The 18,739-nt window shown below is 43.8% G+C and overlaps 1 protein-coding gene across 1 annotated transcript in view; it reads right to left on the bottom strand.

Moving 5' to 3' along the window:
- The window catches only part of DOCK1 (dedicator of cytokinesis 1), a 589,023-nt gene that overhangs the window by 389,490 nt on the left and 180,794 nt on the right, over nucleotides 1-18,739 (bottom strand). Inside the window, exon 25 of the mRNA XM_068258876.1 lies at nucleotides 3,801-3,871. Coding sequence (XP_068114977.1) covers nucleotides 3,801-3,871 — 71 coding nt within the window. The remainder of the gene's footprint in view (nucleotides 1-3,800; nucleotides 3,872-18,739) is intronic.

Below are 18,739 nucleotides of genomic sequence, written 5' to 3'. Positions count from 1 at the left end.
AGAGCTTCTTGTGGGAGGGGTTTCACCACAATATCAGTCATACAGCGCCCCCTGATAGTCTGTTTGTGAAATGCAATAGATTTGTCATATAAAAGGGGGTATCAGCTACTGATTGGGATAAAGTTCAATTCTTGGTCGGAGTTTCTCTTTAAGTTAAAGAGGAACTATAGTGAAAATAATGTGATTAAAAAAAAGTGCTTCATTTTCACAATAATTATGTATAAATGATTTAGTCAGTGTTTGCTTATTATAAAAGGTTTCCTCTCCCCGATTTACATTCTGACATTTATCACATGGTGACATTTTTACTGCTGGCAGGTGATGTCAGTGGAAGGAGATGCTGCTTGCTTTTTTGGCAGTTGGAAAGAGCTGTAAACAGCCATTTCCCACAATGCAACAAGGTTCACAGACAGGAAACTGCCAGGACCATGGTCCTCACAGTTTCCTGTGGGAGGGGTTTCACCACAATATTAACCATACAGATGTCCCTGATGATCCGTTTGTGAAAAGGAAAAAGATTTCTCATGTAAAATGGGGTATCAGCTACTGATTGGGATGGAGCTCAGTTCTTGGTCACGGTTTCTCTTCAAACCTAAGCAATACATACTAAGCATGATGAGAAAATACATAACTAGAGAGGGAACATAGGTGAGAACAAGATCTTATGTTGCAGAGATACGCTCTGGAATATGATATGCCAATAAATACGGTCGCTAAGTGAGGGAGGATAAAGTCCCTCCCTTCTGATCTTTCAAGGCTCACTATCAGTCCTTATATGGGATGAATAGGAGTGGTCAGTGAGATGCCATTTGCCATGCGAGTTCATGCAAATTGTATGCCGATTCGCTGAAATACACTGTATACAGCTTGGAAATAGACCAATTGAATGCAGTGGTTCGTGACACTTTGATTGGCCCATTTCCAAGCTAAATAAATGTGCATTAAAGCAGCACGAAGTGTAAATCAACTTAAAATTATTAGCATCCCATTGAACATTCCTATTTGTACGTGGTCTGGTGTTAGGGCTCATTCACATCATTAGTGCAAAACGGCCGTGCGACCAGAAGACAATGCGCATGACTTAACGCCATATGCACCGCTATGCGCTGCTGATCACATTCACTACAGTGAATGGGTCAGCGTTGCACAAAATGCAGCGCATATGATCTGAACGGTAGAAGTGCTATCTATGCCCTTCTGCAGTTCTTGTGTGTTGTGCATCATGCGTGCAGCTGAAATGCGCACGACGGCGCATATGATGTGAACGGGGCCTTAGTCGTGGAGAAAATCCGAAGACATAAATGTCATTTAGGTGATACCTTCAATGACTAACTGCACACGACTTCTCTGCAAGCTTTCCAAACTAAGTTTCTTCTCCAGGAATGATACAGAACTTACAAAAGTAATGTAACATACCGAGACTTGTATATGAATTTGTAGGCTTACTCAGCAAACTGACACCACGGCCCATACACAATTCACTGTTTCTCCTAGGAGATAATTTTTCATCTTTGATTTAAAATAGTTTTAGCACTTGGCCCGACTTCCGAACGACCCGCCCGATTATGTCACGATGTGGGGGACTACCTGTTATGCTGACCGTTCCTTGAGCAGAGTAGGCGCAGCAGAAGCCGTATCAGCGACGTCATGCCTGTTACATGGTGGTAAAACGTCTAATCGTGCGGCCCGTCTTCTCTCCCTTCACTGTTCCTCTTGTGTCACGTAATGATGCAATTTGGAGGAGCCGCCACTAGGGGGTTCCTCCTGATTGCATCATTATGCGACGCAAGAGGTGGGTGAGTATGCACTTATGGCCGTGCTTGTACACAAGAGGGGAAGCCACAAACAGGAAGCAAGTTGCAGCCATTGGCGGTGGGGACAAGAAGGACGTACAAAGCCTCTGGACCATCCAGAGACTCCCCTCTACTTCGGTAAGTATCTAACTTTCGTTGTTTTCCCTTAAACTTTTAGCTTTGCTTCAACTTCCCTAGCGGTAAGGATGAGTCAGGCTCGTCTAGCAATCCCAGATACTCCCCTGCAGCGTCGCTGGCATGCAGGATCCCTCACTGGCACCTCATAGCTGTTGGCGGTTGGCTGATGGTGTAATGGTTAAGGGCTCTGCCTCTGACACAGGAGACCAGGGTTCGAATCTCGGCTCTGCCTGTTCAGTAAGCCAGCACTAATTCAGTAGGAGACCTTTGGCAAGTCTCCCTTACACTGCTACTGCCAATAGAGCGCGCCCTAGTGGCTGCTGCTCTGGCGCTTTGAGTCCGCAAGGAGAAAAGCGCAATATAAATGTAATTTGTCTTGTCTTGTCTTGTCTTGTCTAGCTCCCCTGTGAGCACATTCTCGACGTCTTAACTGCGATCTGTGGCGAGCAACTGTCAATTGCTTAAAGTGAACCAGAGACAAAGCACCCTCATGTATTTTACCATATCTCAGGGGGAACAGAGAAAAAAACTACCCTGATTTCGGTTTCATCCCTCACTGCTCAGCCTGCTTGTGATCAGCCCTGCTAAAATCCCCGACTGAGCATTCAGCCTGGCTTTGCTCAGGAATCATTATAGCAGAGTCTGTCTTCTCTGATGTCTTTTTAAACCCAAGCCTGCCCCCTTCTGGCTCGGCTATAAAGACTCAGCTATAATGATTTCTGACCGAAGCCAGACTGAATGCTCAGTCGGGGATTTTATTAGGGCTGATAAGAAGCAGGCTGAACAGTGAAGAATGAAACGGAGAGCACGGTAGGGGTTTTCTCTAATGTTCCCACTGATATATATGGTAATATACATGAGGGTGCTTCATCTCTGGTTCACTTTAAATAATAAGAGAGTTTCAATTACCAGAGGTTTCTTCCAGCCCCCTGCAGCAGATCTGTTCCCACACAGCCACTCACCGATGCTCTGGTCCCTCTCCGCGGCTCACTTTCACTTCGCTCAGTTTGGGGGCCCTGGCTACTCGCCTCCTCATTCACGTAGCCGGACGTATACTGCGCAGGAACAGTAAAGAATTTCTCGTACTGCGCGTGCGCAGAGTGCTCCTGGCTACAGGAACGCGTACCAGGATACGCGTGGCCAGGGCGCAATGGAGTCGACTTCCATTATGGGAAAAAAGCTGAGCCAAGTCCAGGACTGTGAGGGCACAGGTCGGCTGTAGGGGGCTGGCAGAAGCCCCAGGTAAATGGGGCGCTTATTTTTTAAGCAGTTTACAGTTCCGCTTTAAGCGGTTTGCAAAATGCTTACAATATAAAGAAATTCAATGTAATTGCTGCTGCACCAATGGTAAAGGAGATGTGCTCAAATCACTTCTTTGGAGTCACAAGACGATTGCAATCCACTCCATACGATCAGCACCATCTCAAAGGTTTCTTTATTGTAGCTTCGTTAAAACATCATATAAAATACAAAAACATGTCTGGCTCTGTATCAATTGATGACGCACAGGCGTTTCGGGCCTCTACAGGTCCTTTCTCTGGTCGTGGGCTGGTCGTGATTTGAGAAAGGAGCTGTAGAGGCCCGAAACGCCTGTGCGTCATCAATTGATACAGAGCCAGACATGTTTTTGTATTTTATATGATGTTTTAACGAAGCTACAATAAAGAAACCTTTGAGATGGTGCTGATCGTATGGAGTGGATTACAATATAAAGAAAAGCTTAAAAAAAAATTGTACATCTTTTGGTACAAAAAATCTTAAGCAAATTCAACGAGGGGGAGATTGAACTCTGGTTGAACTCTGAACAAAAAAAGTTTCCTAAACTACTGTAAATCTGCACTTACATAAAAAAATTTAACAGCGGTTTACCTTAATTCTTTTGGATCAAAGACCAGCTTTACATCATTTACAATTGTTGGCAAATACTTCAGCGCAGCACCCTGAAAAAGAAAGAAAGGAAAGAAAATTGATAACATGTTGGTGTACTTTGATCTGTGGGGTTAAACTATCCTAAAATGGGGTTTTGCTCAATAAGGCAATTTACTTCCAAGATTGATTTCGATTCCTGGCAAATCAGCCTCATTGTTCATCAAGAAAGCATTTGCCCATTGCACTGTCCCAAGTGTTTGCTTAAAGAGACTCTGTAACAAAGCCTTATTTCTTCTATAAGTTCCTATACCTGTTCTAATGTGGTCTGATTTACTGCAGCCTTTCCTAGTTGCACAGTGGCTGTATTATCTCTATTATATATTCTAATCTTCTTTCCTTCTGACGGCTTTGTCGGGCTCAGACACTCAGGCAGGAATGTGCTGCTCTGCTGTGAAAGGATAGAAGCTATACACATCCCCTGCAGGCTCTGAGTCTCAGACTGAGCTCCTCTCAGCCTATCACATGCAATGTCTGGCAATTACAAGCCATAATTGCAGCAGGGAGTGGCAGAAGCAGCACAGAGGGGCCCAGGAGAACATAATGAATAGAATGGTATGCTTTTTATTGTAAGAATTTTAGAGTACAGATTCTCTTTTAAAGTTTAACTGCCGGGCTTAAAATCAATTCTTTATTTTTATCTGGTAAACAAGTAATAAGGATGCTAACCAGGCAATCCAAAAGTTAAAATAACTATTACTTTTCTTGTTGATAAATGATCATTCCCCAGTTTACCTGACTCTTTATTGGGGACACACAAAATTTGGTACACAAAAAGGAAGTTGCAGGGCATGCTGGGTTGTCCTTCATTGCTTCTCTACTTCCCCTCAGACTAAACTAATGCAGCCTGATTGGCTGAAGCCTCTTTCCCTCCTGTTTTCCCCTCCCACACTTCTGTTCCTCTGTGATTGGCTAATATTTCTCTTGCTGAGACAATGCACTTTCTATAGTGGAGGGCGGGCAATGCATACACAATCAGGCAGAGGTGAGTAAGGGAGGAAATGACATCAGGATTGGCTTCAAAATAGGCACAGTTGAAATGGGAAATGCCAAGAAGGATTTTCTCTTTTTTTACTGTAGAAAGATCACTAAAATCAAAACGTGGACAGTGCAATACACATGTAATCTAAGTAGAGCAAGTATTTATCTACTTATATATGCGTTTTGTTTTCTGAGATAGTATGGCTGACAGCTCCTCTTTAAGTGCTGATATGTTCTGCACAGATTTTGGAATGGAGAACAGATACACAATTTATGACCAGGGAAAAGGGAGAGAATACTTGATTATTTGGCAGTGATGTATTTACAGAGCCAGTAGCTTCATCTTTTCAGGAGCCGTGCTTCCCCCCACCTCCCCTCTAACAACAACAGAGTACATATTGTTACAGCACTGGGCAGTTCGGTGCAGGGAGAGCTGAATGACAGCTCTCCCTGCTGCTGCAAAACTCCCCGGTGGCGGTAAATACTATTCCCCCTCCGAGCTGTCGCAACTCAGAGGGAGGTGTAATTCGGGGTCCAGCAACCGTTGGAGCTCCAAGTTACCGAAACGCGCCCCACGCGGCAGTACATTGCTGAGATAACCCGCTTTGACTCCAGCCCGCCTCTTTCCAGGTGTAGTCTGTTCATTCATCCCAATTGCAAACTTCCTATGTTTAGCAAGAACTTCTATATGTATCCACCCTCTACCCTTCTGAGGCAGCTTACTTAAAGGGATCCAAGCATTTTTTTTTTAGGCAGCTTGTCCTAGTTTATAATAGCTGTAGGAGCTGCTACCCCTCTTTTTTTCCTTATCCAGAGGAAAGGTGAGAAGTGTGACTTCTCTAAACTGTTTGCAGCACTGTCCTATCTCTCCGCCCCTCTGCTGATGAAAGCTTACGTTTTCTCATTGCTATTCATTACAGCAGTCCTATGTGGAAGTAGGGTAATACAAGTCTCTAACAAACTTTTAAATATAAAAGGAATAGGTAGAATTAAAGTTTTCCTTTAATTAATGAGCCACATTGTTTGCATGCATTTTAGTGGGCTATTGAGAGGCCCTGGGGCTACAAATGCTGCTTCGTTCCCTGTAAGCCATTGCCAATGTGGCCTTTTCCAAAAGACCAGCCTTGTGCAGTCCTCAGAGAGTTATCGAGCATTACATCCATAGTGACCGGCAATGTAGAAGATATAACCATTTAATGAAAAGTTTGGTTTTGAGTCTCAAAAGAGTTGCAGTTGTAATGGATGGATCACAGAATGTAAGAAAATAAAGGCTCATCAATAATACAAATAGCGCCCAGGAATTCAGCAGGCACGGATGCAGTTCCCGGGGGAAAATTAAACCCCATGGACACTTGAAGGTGGCTGAGAGACATCATCGAGAGAGCCATATGTGAAACTGGTCTCCACGGACAAAAGTGAAGAAACTGGTCTCCACGGACAAAAGTGAAGAAACTGGTCTCTGCGGACAAAAGTGAAGAAACTGGTCTCCACGGACAAAAGTGAAGAATTGCATATCCCTCACTGACCACCACACCATTTTCAGGAAAAATACTACTAAAATGATGCTTACCTTTTCAAAAAGCAGTATCAAAATGAGTTACAAATATACCTAAAGGACACACGATACAATAAAATTATCTGTATTATTTTACAGTAATTCGATAAAAGCGAACGGATCTCCCGAAAAAAAAAAAAAAATTATTTTTTTTTCGACTGAAAAATCCGATTGGATTTCCAGTTTTCTTCTATTTTAATCGATCCGGAATGCCAGATATTTTTCTTCAATCTTTCTAAAGATTGTATGGTGTGTGTTGGATTGTCAATTTATTAATATACACACCCTAGCAGTTTTCCAATCAGCAGAGTTTCCAATAGCAGAGTTTCCAATCATTTTTATCATAATTGGGGGAAAAATTGAACATACAGTGGAGGAAATAATTATTTGACCCCTCACTGATTTTGTAAGTTTGTCCAATGACAAAGAAATGAAAAGTCTCAGAACAGTATCATTTCAATGGTAGGTTTATTTTAACAGTGGCAGATAGCACATCAAAAGGAAAATCGAAAAAATAACCTTAAATAAAAGATAGCAACTGATTTGCATTTCATTGAGGGAAATAAGTTTTTGAACCCCTACCAACCATTACGAGTTTTGGCTCCCACAGAGTGGTTAGACACTTCTACTCAATTAGTCACCCTCATTAAGGACACCTGTCTTAACTAGTCACCTGTATAAAAGACACCTGTCCACAGAATCAATCAATCAAGCAGACTCCAAACTCTCCAACATGGGAAAAACCAAAGGCCTGTCCAATAATGTCAGAGACAAAATTGTAGACCTGCACAAGGCTGGAATGGGCTACAAAACCATTATCAAGAAGCTGGGAGAGAAGGTGACAACTGTTGGTGCGATTGTTCGAAAATGGAAGGAGCACAAAATGACCATCAATCAACCTCGCTCTGGGGCTCTACGCAAGATCTCACCTCGTGGGGTGTCAATGGTTCTGAGAAAGGTGAAAAAGCATCCTAGAACTACACAGGAGGAGTTAGTGAATGACCTCAAATTAGCAGGGACCACAGTCACCAAGAAAACCATTGGAAACACATTACACCGCAATGGATTAAAATCCTGCAGGGCTCGCAAGGTCCCCCTGCTCAAGAAGGCACATGTGCAGGCCCGTCTGAAGTTTGCCAATGAACACCTGAATGATTCTGTGAGTGACTGGGAGAAGGTGCTGTGGTCTGATGAGACCAAAATAGAGCTCTTTGGCATTAACTCAACTCGCTGTGTTTGGGGGAAGAAAAATGCTGCCTATGACCCCCAAAACACCGTCCCCACCGTCAAGCATGGGGGTGGAAACATTTTGCTTTGGGGGTGTTTTTCTGCTAAGGGCACAGGACAACTTAATCGCATTAACGGGAAAATGGACGGAGCCATGTAACGTGAAATCCTGAACGACAACCTTCTTCCCTCTGCCAGGAAACTGAAAATGGGTCGTGGATGGGTGTTCCAGCACGACAATGACCCAAAACATACAGCAAAGGCAACAAAGGAGTGGCTCAAGAAGAAGCACATTAAGGTCATGGAGTGGCCTAGTCAGTCTCCGGACCTTAATCCAATAGAAAACCTATGGAGGGAGCTCAAGCTCAGAGTTGCACAGAGACAGCCTCGAAACCTTAGGGATTTAGAGATGATCTGCAAAGAGGAGTGGACCAACATTCCTCCTAAAATGTGTGCAAACTTGGTCATCAATTACAAGAAACGTTTGACCTCTGTGCTTGCAAACAAGGGTTTTTCCACTAAGTATTAAGTCTTTTATTGTTAGAGGGTTCAAAAACTTATTTCACTTAATGAAATGAAAATCAGTTGCTATCTTTTATTTAAGGTTATTTTTTCGATTTTCCTTTTGATGTGCTATCTGCCACTGTTAAAATAAACCTACCTATGAAATAATACTGTTCTGAGACTTTTCATTTCTTTGTCATTGGACAAACTTACAAAATCAGTGAGGGGTCAAATAATTATTTCCTCCACTGTACGTGTGTGGTACATTGGTCATATTTTTGAAATGTTACAATCAGTCAGAAAAACTGATTGCAATTCTTAAATTGAACAGATATTTTAAAAAAATTGTATGGTGTGTGTGGCCACCTTTAGGCAGCTCAAAAAAAAAAAAAAAAAAAAGTACTGAAATTGGATTCTACAACCGTCCACAGCACAAAAATTCCAGTTCTGAGTGTGTATGCACCTTTAGGGCTCAGCCACACTGTAAGCGCTTTTCTAAACGCTTGTGACTGATTAGCGTTGACTTTTTTGCGTACGCGATCTCGCAATCCCGGCGATTTTAATGAAAGTGAATGGGAGCTATTTTTAAAAAGCGTTCAGAAAGTGCTAATCAATCACAAAGCGCTCAGAAAAGCACTTCTAGGGCTTTATTCACAATAGCATGATGATGCTTATCACGCCCGCGGTATCGTTTTGCACGGGTTATAATGCGCGTAACGGTTTGCTCATACAAACGCGCATCTTTCCGAGCAAACGCAAACTTTCGCGCAAAAAAGTTCGCAAAACACTAGCGTGGGCGTGATAAACGTTATCACGTTTTTGTGAGCCCTTAGACAGAGCACCTGATCTGAATTCTTGTTCTGCATCAGAGACTTAAAAAAAATAAATTCACAACGATAGTAAGTGCCCAAAATAGGTTGTTTTATTGGTCCACCAATTTTGTTTTTCATGCTTACCTGGTCTGGGTGCCTTTGCCTAACTGCATAAACTGAGCAGAGTCAGCAGCGTTGTAGGAAGTTTTTATTTTAGCTACACTTACAAGCTTATCTCAGCATGCAAATAACAGAAAGCTTCCTATCTTGGATAAGATAAGGACACTATAACTAGAAGATAATTGAATCTTTCATTTCTTTGAAGAGTTCACACAGTGTGTTAAGGTGCGTACACACGCATTACTTCCGCCAACGACTGGTGCGTCAGACCCTCCCGCTGTGCGGACGTTCAAAAACAGCCTGATCAGTCTGCCGACAGTGCATACACACGTGCTACTGTCGGCTGAACGGCCGGCCAGCGGGAGGGTCTGATGGACCCGTCGCTGGCGGAAGTAGTGCGTGTGTACGCAGCTTAAGCCTGTTGTCTAGGTGATATTTGCTGTGGGGGGGAGGAGTTGAGCTGGGTTGGAATAAAAAGAAAAGGGCAGAAGTGATGTCATTTTTGGCATCACAAAGAAACAGTAAAGATGGAAATCAGCAGAATGTTTTTTCTATATCACATTTCTACTAAATCTGACAGTGAATACTAAAAAAAACAGGCCAGGTAAGCTAAATAAGTAATTTCTTATTGGATGATTTTGTTTTTTATTTCTTCAGTTGATATGGAGTTTCATCCCAATTTAAAGTATCAGAGACAGAGGCTCAGCATGACTGCCAGACAATAGAATTTTTAAAAGGAACTAAATATGTCTGATCTCACTACAGGGTACATTCAGGGCCGGATTTACCATAAGGCACTGTAGGCACGTGCCTACAGGCGCCTGATTATGGAAAAATGGTTCACTCCCCTCCCCTAGTGACTTCTTCCCTATGTAGAGTCCCAGGCAAAGGGAAAATGAGAGTTCTTGGGATTCCACTGACGAGATCTACCTACAGCCAGGGGCACACTTGTTGTGCTGTTCGGTGGGTGTTGGTAGGTTCATGGTTGGGTAAGTCTGGGGTGCCAGAACATCTGTGCCTATAGGCTACTGTGATATAAATTTGGACTTGGTCACATTAAATATTTCTATAGAAAATTCTGAACGTCTTTTAGCAAAGATGTACGCTGAAAAATCCATCTATTTCATTGAGATTAGGGAAGTGTACTCCTGTTTCATCTGTTCCCTAGGAATGACATTCTTAGCCACAGAGTTACTCCTGCATTATGTGAGGGAAGTGAAGTATGGTCCGGTGTTAGTCATTAAAGGTATTACCCGAATCAACGTTTGTTGGTTTAAGGTCTACATTTCTGCTCCATATCTAACTGTACATGGTTTATTGCAAGCTTTCGAAGCGTTAAGTTTCTTCTTCAGGCATTATGCAAAACTGATTCTGATACAGTTTTGCATAATTGCCTGAAGAAGAAACTTAATGTTTCGAAAGCTTGGAATAAACCATTTACAGTTAGTCGTTAAAGGTATTACCAGAATCAACGTTTGTTGATTTGATGTCTGCATTTTTGTGCGACTGGTAACAGAGCTCTGTCGATGGAAATTCTGCTGACAGAAGGTCTTCTAACCTCCCGCTTGCAAACTCAATGCCGGATCTGACTAGTGAGATATCACTACAGGGCAAAATCAATCGCATTAACGATCTATATACTTGACCAGAATACTTCTAAAGCATTCTATGAAGGATTCCACCCCTAAAAAATTCCAACTGTTCCTTTTATATTTATCACTTACTAAAAAGAAATTACCCTCAGTGATACACGCCATATTATCAGGATGACAAAAATCTCACAGGATCAAAAATGCGTTGATGCTCATGAACCTATAACCTAAGAGATGCTCAAAAACTTATGTACACCCAAAAATTACAGCAAACAAAAAAAAAGGGGGGGGGGGGGGAATCCAAGATGCTGCAGGAAGACAATTTTTCATTTCTAGTTTTTTTGTAAACCGCGTGAGTGATGTGAAGAGCGAAAGCTCCGTAGAGGCTTCGGCGCTAGGTGTGTAATATTAAGCAGGAGCGTTTGATGTTTTCGCTCTGCCTCTCCTTAGGGGTGATATCTGAAGGATCAGATCTGAGAGGCAGACCTTTTTGATGGGTGCAGTCTTCTCTTTTTTTCAGAAAAGCGAGGTTTGGTCATTAAACTCCCATGGGGTACAATTTGGGCTTGCTTTTGACGATGCTCCAAGACAAAGCTTCGAAGACGCGTTGCACAATCCTCAAGGGCATCTCTAACGCTCTTACAATATTTATATAGTTGCGGCAGCTGTATATAATACAAAGAGTTGATAGAGGTGTAACAAGGGTGATATATAGGCCACGAGAAGCTGCTCGAAACTAAAAGATTTCCGCTAATGGCAAACAGGAAAGAATATTTCATGGCATCGAGCAATGAGTGGTACGGGTCCTGTAGGATATTTTTTGTTTGTTCTATTGACTGCAGTCAGATGAATATGGACTGTGATATCAATTCAGCTAGGTTAAAATTCGACAGTCTATTATGGCATCACGTGATTGTTTTTATTAGATTCTGCAGCTGCTGTGTAAACTCTGCTGTGCAAATTCTTCAGTGTAATGCTGTCTGTCCCTGGTCACTGCATGCCTAAGGCCCGGTTCACATTAGCGGTTTCCATCCGGAATCGCCGTGCCGGAGCCGGACCGCATGCGGAACGGACGGAACGGACGCACGGCATAGCAATGAAAGTCTATGCGTCCGTTCACATGCGTCCGTTCCGTCCGGACCGGAGCCGGACCGGATCCGGACTCCGGCATAAGATCCAACATGCGCTATTTTTTGGTCCGGCTCCTCCGGCTGACGTATCCAGAGCGGAGCCGGACTGTTGCATCCGGCCAATAGAAACCAATGAGAACCGGAGAGCGCACAACACACTGGCTATAAAATCCGGATGTTCTACCCCACTTCCTATGCGTATTGTAGCGGCGATTTTGGATGGGGACACATGGGCAAGCATTTTGGAGTGGAGCAGCAGTGACTTTAAACGTTCTGGAGATGTTGGCAATATGTCGGAGGTGGAGGTGGAGGTGAGTGCTAAACAGCGGAGGGCCTGATTCCACAGGTCCACCTTCTGCTGACCTCCCAGACCCCAACATTTTTATTCTATTTCTACTATCTTTTGCCAAACGGATCCGGATCGCATCCTGATGAACACCTGATGCAACCTGATCGGATCCGGATCAGAACCGTACGGTTCCGATCCGGATCCGGTCAGGTCATCCGGTCCGTTTGGCAGAGAACCGCAAGTGTGAACGGGACCTTAGCTTTACTGTATGGCTGATATTGTGGTGAAATCCCTCCCATAGTGTAAGGTCATTGCCATGAGTGTGATGAGGGCAGATGTGCTGTTTTTGTGTTCTTTTTTTCATGCCCGTCAACAGCAAAGATGCTGATGCTGCAGGTAGAGGATCAAACAAAATGAACCAATTAAGCTGTATCAATCATTTCTTGATCTATCGCCTACACTTCTCACTTTGTAACTTCTTGATCTATTCTCCCCCACTATAATGTTGGTAAAGTTTCTCTTTAAAGAAAAACCGTGACCAAGAATTGAACTCCATCCCAATCAGTAGCTGATACCCTCTTTTACATGAGGAATATATTGCTTTTCACAAATGGATCATCAGGGGGCGCTGTATGGCTGATATTGTGGTGAAACCCCTCCCACAGGAAACTGAGGATCATGGTACTCCTGGCAGTTTCCTGTCTGTGAACCTCGTTGCATTGTGGGAAATAGCCGTTTACAGCTGTTTCCAACTGCCAAACAAGCAAGCCGCATCTCCTTCCACTGACATCACCTGCCAGCAGTACAAATGTCACCATGTGATAAATGTCAGAATGTAAATCAGGGAGAGGAAAGCTTTTACAATGGGCAAACACGGACTAAATCATTTATACATAATTATTGTAAAAACATTACTTTCACTGGAGTTCCTCTAAGTTTTTGGCATACTTAAAAAGGACCTGAACTCAGAACTTCCTCTCTGCTCTAAAATATAAGCAACAGTATAATAACATTTAAATAAAAAACATTTCTTTGTTATGCTGGGTACACACTTCGCGTTCCCGCACTCGATGCGCCCGTCGATTCGCGTCGACTCGATTATTTCTGACATGTCCGATTCGCATTTCGATGGATCATTACGTCGATTTGGCATACTTTACATGTAAATCCACCTAACAATCAACGAAATGCGCTCGGAAATAATCGAGTCGACGTGAATAGACGGGCGCATCAAGTGCGGGAACGCGAAATGTGTATCCAGCATTACAGCCGATAGAAATCCTGCTATAAATCTGCAGTGTGTCTACTTCCTACTTTCATGGAAGCAGACATGGGTAAGTAGTTAACATACTTTGTTTACAAAGTAGCTGCTCTGCCCTGGCAGAGGAAAATCCTGAGCTGACAAAGCTGAAAGATCAAATTACAACTTGTGGTTAGTCACAGATGAGGGGGAATTAGACGGGCTAAACTCTCTAAATACATACAGGGTGCATTTCTCTGTGTTTTCCTTCTGTCCTGTGCAAGAGTTCAGGTCCACTTTAAAGGTGTACCTGAGGTGATCCCAAATATCAAGTTTTTATGCCTGGGACTTTTTGGTTGACAGAGAAACTTTGTGGCCCCTCATTTTGGTTGGACTACCCTTCTTGGTCCCAGTGTAGCCCCCTGTCACTGCTGTGACGTAGCCAATTTGGAGCGGGTGGAGCTCTGTCTATTGCGCAGGCCCTGTTTGATCACAGTCTTTCTTACGGCTGCGTGGCTACTACGAGTGTCAGGCATGCACAGACCGCAAACATGCAGAACCACGCATGCTCAGGATGTTCCTGGGCCACGGCTGCTGCACTCAGCCACGGGGGAACGCACTCAGAGGGCAAGGCTTAAAGCGGAATATAATCCAGAATTTCTTCTTTGCTCTAATAGATTATTCACAGCATATTGTATACAACCAGCAATTTTTTTTTTTTTAACCAGAACATCATTTAAAGGGTTACACACAGGACTTAGAAGCTTCAATGCCTTCAGAGCTGGCCGCTTCCGAAAGTTAAACAATGTAATCTTGTGTTGGTTAAATGTATCAAGTGTGGAATGTGACATTCTCTGACTGTGCAGGAGCTCCCGGACACAGAGAGAGAGTCAAATCATGTCTGCCTGAATTAATAAAATGCAAAATCAGCTCATAAAGCAAAAAACTGTACTTTTGGGAAGCTATAACTTATAAATGAATAATAATACTTATGCACAAATGCAAATATGATAACCGTATGACATATAAAAAGTAGGAAAACATGTGTTTACTGAATATTACGCCCGGGTTTTAAACCGCTTTAACAGTGCATGCGCCCATTTGCTGAGATCAGCTGCAAATGGGGGAGACTGCAGGACTATGGAGGCAAGGCCACCGAAAATGAGGAGCTAGGAAGTTCAAAGAAGCCCCAGGTGTGAAAAACAACATTTCAGACACCTCAGGCTCACTTTAAAGAGAAACTTAAGCAAAAAGGGGGGACAATGAACTACAAAGTGAGAAGTTAGAAAATAGAAAAGAGATCAAGAAATGATTGATATTCGCCATGTAATTTGTTCATATTGTGTGATCCACAATCAGCCTGCAGGTCATCATCTTTACTACTGGCAGACATGAAAGAGGAGCTGTCAGTCATACTATCTCTGAAAAAAAAAAAAATCATATATAAGTAGATAAATACTTGCACTACTTACATAACACATGTATTGCACTGTCCGTGTTTTGATTTTAGTGTTTTTTCTATAGTAAAAAAAAAAAAATCCTTCTTAGGATTTCCCATTTTTACGATCTTGAAGCCAATCCTGTTGTCCTTTCCTCCCTTACTCTCCTCTACCTAATTGTGTATCCACTGCCCGCTCTCCTTCCAGTCTTCAGGCACCCACACCCAGCTCTACAATAGAAAGTGCATTGTCTCAGCATGAGATATATTGGCCAGAGAGGAACAGAGGTGTGGGAGGGTAAAACAGGAGGGAAAGAGGATTCAACCAATCAGACTGCATTAGTTATATCTGAGGGGGAAGTAAAGAAGCAAAAAAGGACAACCCAGCATGCCCTGCAACTTACTTTGTGTGTACCAAATAAGAGTCATGTAAACTGGGGAATGATAATTTATCAATAAGAAAAGTAATAGTGATTTTAACGTTTGGATTGCCTGGTTAGCATCCTTATCACTTGTTTACCTGATAAAAATAAAGAATTGATTTTTGATTTTATGTCCGACAGTTACACACACAAAAAAAAAAAAAAAAGTAAAAACAAAAAAACAGCACCAAATGACATTATTTATAATTATACCCCCTAACAATGCAATAGGCTAAAAGGTTGTTTTATTTTCTAACACAGACACAGAACATTTATATCGCACTTTTCTCCTGGCGGACTCAAAGCGCCAGAGCTGCAGCCACTAGGATGCGCTCTATAGGCAGTAGCAGTGTTAGAGAGACTTGCCTAAGGTTTCCTACTGAATAGGTGTTGGCTTACTGAACAGGCAGAGCAGAGATTCGAACCTAGATCTCCTGTGTCAGAGGCGGAGCCCTTAACCATTACACCATCCAGCCACTCTAGATATACATATGCACAGAGGGAAATGCTAGTTGCTTGCCAGTTGGTAACAGCCATTAATTCCCACAATGTCACAAAGTTCACAGACAGGAAACGGTCAGGACCATGGTCATGACATCACACTGTGGAAGGGGTGCCACCACAAATTCAGCCATATAAAATGCAGATATCCAAGAAAAAATAATGATTTCTCATGGGAAAGGGGGTATCAACTACTGATCGGGATGAAGTTCAGTCCTGGGATGCAGTTCCTCTATAAAGTGTGAATAAAGTCCAAACAGAAAAGGAAAAAACAAAAAAAACAGCACTCAGTGTGTGGGAAAGAGGAGGAGGAGGGCCAGGAAGTGTGACAAGAATTGACAACACTCCCACACTAAGTTTTAATAAAAAATTATGGACCACTGAGCATGGAATTGACATTTTTGGAATGTCAAATACACCCATGCAGGCGTCCAGAGGAGCAGGTGTTGAAAAAAGCCGCCTATTGGCCAACATTTGCCTGAGTCACTTTCATCATGTATGGTCAATATTTCTTCTACTTCTCAAAATAGACTCAAAACCCAGAAATCAATATTGGAGGTATATTACGGAAACAGATGGGAATAAGGGCTGCAGAGAACAGCAACTGCTTCCAATAAATCTGATCAATGTCAAATGGAAAATCGATAAAAATATTCTGAAAGCTCAATATGGAACATTGATCAATAATACTTCATTATTATTTCTAAGTGTATTGAACGCTGAATTATGGAAAAATTGATGTTGCGCGGAAGGCACTTAAAGTAGGGTCGCTCGCTCAGTACATAGAACCTGGAATTTCTAGAGAGAGCGGACAGGGCACAGAATTCATGAGAAGCACTCTGGAAAGCATGCAAAAAAATGGCAAATGGGGCAACACATGGCTAAGTGGTAAGTAGGGATGGTCAATGAACTGCAAAGACTTCCGGGCGGATACATACATTTTACAAATGTATGGGGCATGGCAATGGACCAACTACGTAAATCCAGCGGCTGGAAGAGTCCCAAAGGACTTTTTTGTTCACTTTGTAACGTAATAATTTTTGTTACTCCATCCAGCATGTGATTGCAGGCTTCACCACCACATTCGTTTGTTGGGTACAGTTTGCATTGAGAAAATATATAATTACTGCATTTTGCGACGTATAAGACATTCCAGAATGTTAGACGCATTTAGGTTTAGAGGACAAAAACCAGGGAAATAAAATTATACTAAACCTGGTGTGTCCTTGTACATGTTCTCCCCCAAATATTGTCCTCCTGTGTTCCCGCCCATGTCTCCTCCTGTATCACCATGTGTCCTCTATGCCTGCCCAATGTGTCTTCCTGTGTTCCCGCCCATGTCTCCTCCTGTATCATCATGTGTCCTCCTGTGTTCCCGCCCATGTCTCCTCCTGTATCACCATGGGCTCGATTCACAAAGCGGTGCTAACCCAGTTAGAGACTTTAGGCATGATAACCATTGCACCATGCTGGTGAAAAGCCAGTTTAGGCGTGATAAGTTTAGGTGTGATAAGTTTAGGCATGCTAAGTTTAGATGAGTGTAGATAGTGTGCAAAGTCCCGCACGCAAAGCAGCACCATTAAACTCTATGCAAAGTGCACCAGACTTTGCTAGCGCAAAACTTTTGATCAGCTGTGCACTGCGGTGCTAAAACTTATCATGCCTAAACTTATCACACCTAAACTTCTCATGCCTAAACTTATCACACCTAAACTTATCACACCTAAACTTATCATGCCTAAACTGAGTTTAGGCATGATAAAGGGCTTTTCACCAGGGTGCTAACTGTTAGCACCGCTTTGTGAATCAGGCCCCATGTGTCCTCCATGCCTGCCCCATGTGTCCTCCTGTGTTCCCGCCCATGTCTCCTCCTGTATCACCATGTGTCCTCCATGCCTTCCCCATGTGTCCTCCTGTGTTCCCATGTCTCCCCCTTTGTCCTCTTGTCTCTCCCATGTTTCCTCCTGTCATGCCCGCCCCCCAAACCCCCCCCTGCCCACCCCCCAAGTGCCTCCGCTCCCGCCCACCTCCAGCCCCCTGGTGTGTAGCGGCAGCTGCTTACCTCGTCCCCCATGCCCGCAGGGGCTGCAGATCTCCGTTCTACATGCGGCTTCCTCTAGTGATGGGCTTCTAATGATGACGCACACAGGCAGGGAATCCCCAAATGATGACGCACACAGGCAGGAAATCCCCAAATGATGACGCACACAGGCAGGGAATCCCCGAATGATGACGCACACAGGCAGGGAATCCACGAATGATGACGCACACAGGCAGGGAATCCACGAATGATGACGCACACAGGCAGGGAATCCACGAATGACGACGCACACAGGCAGGGAATCCCCGAATGACGACACACACAGGCAGGGAATCCCCGAATGATGACGCACACAGGCAGGGAATCCCCGAATGATGACGCACACAGGCAGGGAATCCCCGAATGATGACGCACACAGGCAGGGAATCCACGAATGATGACGCACACAGGCAGGGAATCCCCGAATGATGACGCACACAGGCAGGGAATCCACGAATAATGACGCACACAGGCAGGGAATCCACGAATGACGACGCACACAGGCAGGGAATCCCCGAATGACGACACACAGGCAGGGAATCCCCGAATGATGACGCACACAGGCAGGGAATCCCCGAATGATGACACACACAGGCAGGGAATCCCCGAATGATGACGCACACAGGCAGGGAATCCCCGAATGACGACTCACACAGGCAGGGAATCCCCAAATGACGACGCACACAGGCAGGGAATCCCCGAATGATGATGCACACAGGCAGGGAATCCCCGAATGACGACTCACACAGGCATGGAATCCACGAATGATGACGCACACAGGCAGGGAATCCCCGAATGATGACGCACACAGGCAGGGAATCCCCGAATGATGACGCACACAGGCAGGGAATCCCCGAATGACGACTCACACAGGCAGGGAATCCCCAAATGACGACGCACACAGGCAGGGAATCCCCGAATGATGATGCACACAGGCAGGGAATCCCCGAATGACGACTCACACAGGCATGGAATCCACGAATGATGACGC

The sequence above is a fragment of the Hyperolius riggenbachi genome, chromosome 10 (assembly GCF_040937935.1).
Source record: "Hyperolius riggenbachi isolate aHypRig1 chromosome 10, aHypRig1.pri, whole genome shotgun sequence".
Taxonomy (NCBI): domain Eukaryota; kingdom Metazoa; phylum Chordata; class Amphibia; order Anura; family Hyperoliidae; genus Hyperolius; species Hyperolius riggenbachi.
Note: the sequence above shows the minus strand (reverse complement) of the source record. Positions and strands in the feature narration are given on the sequence as shown.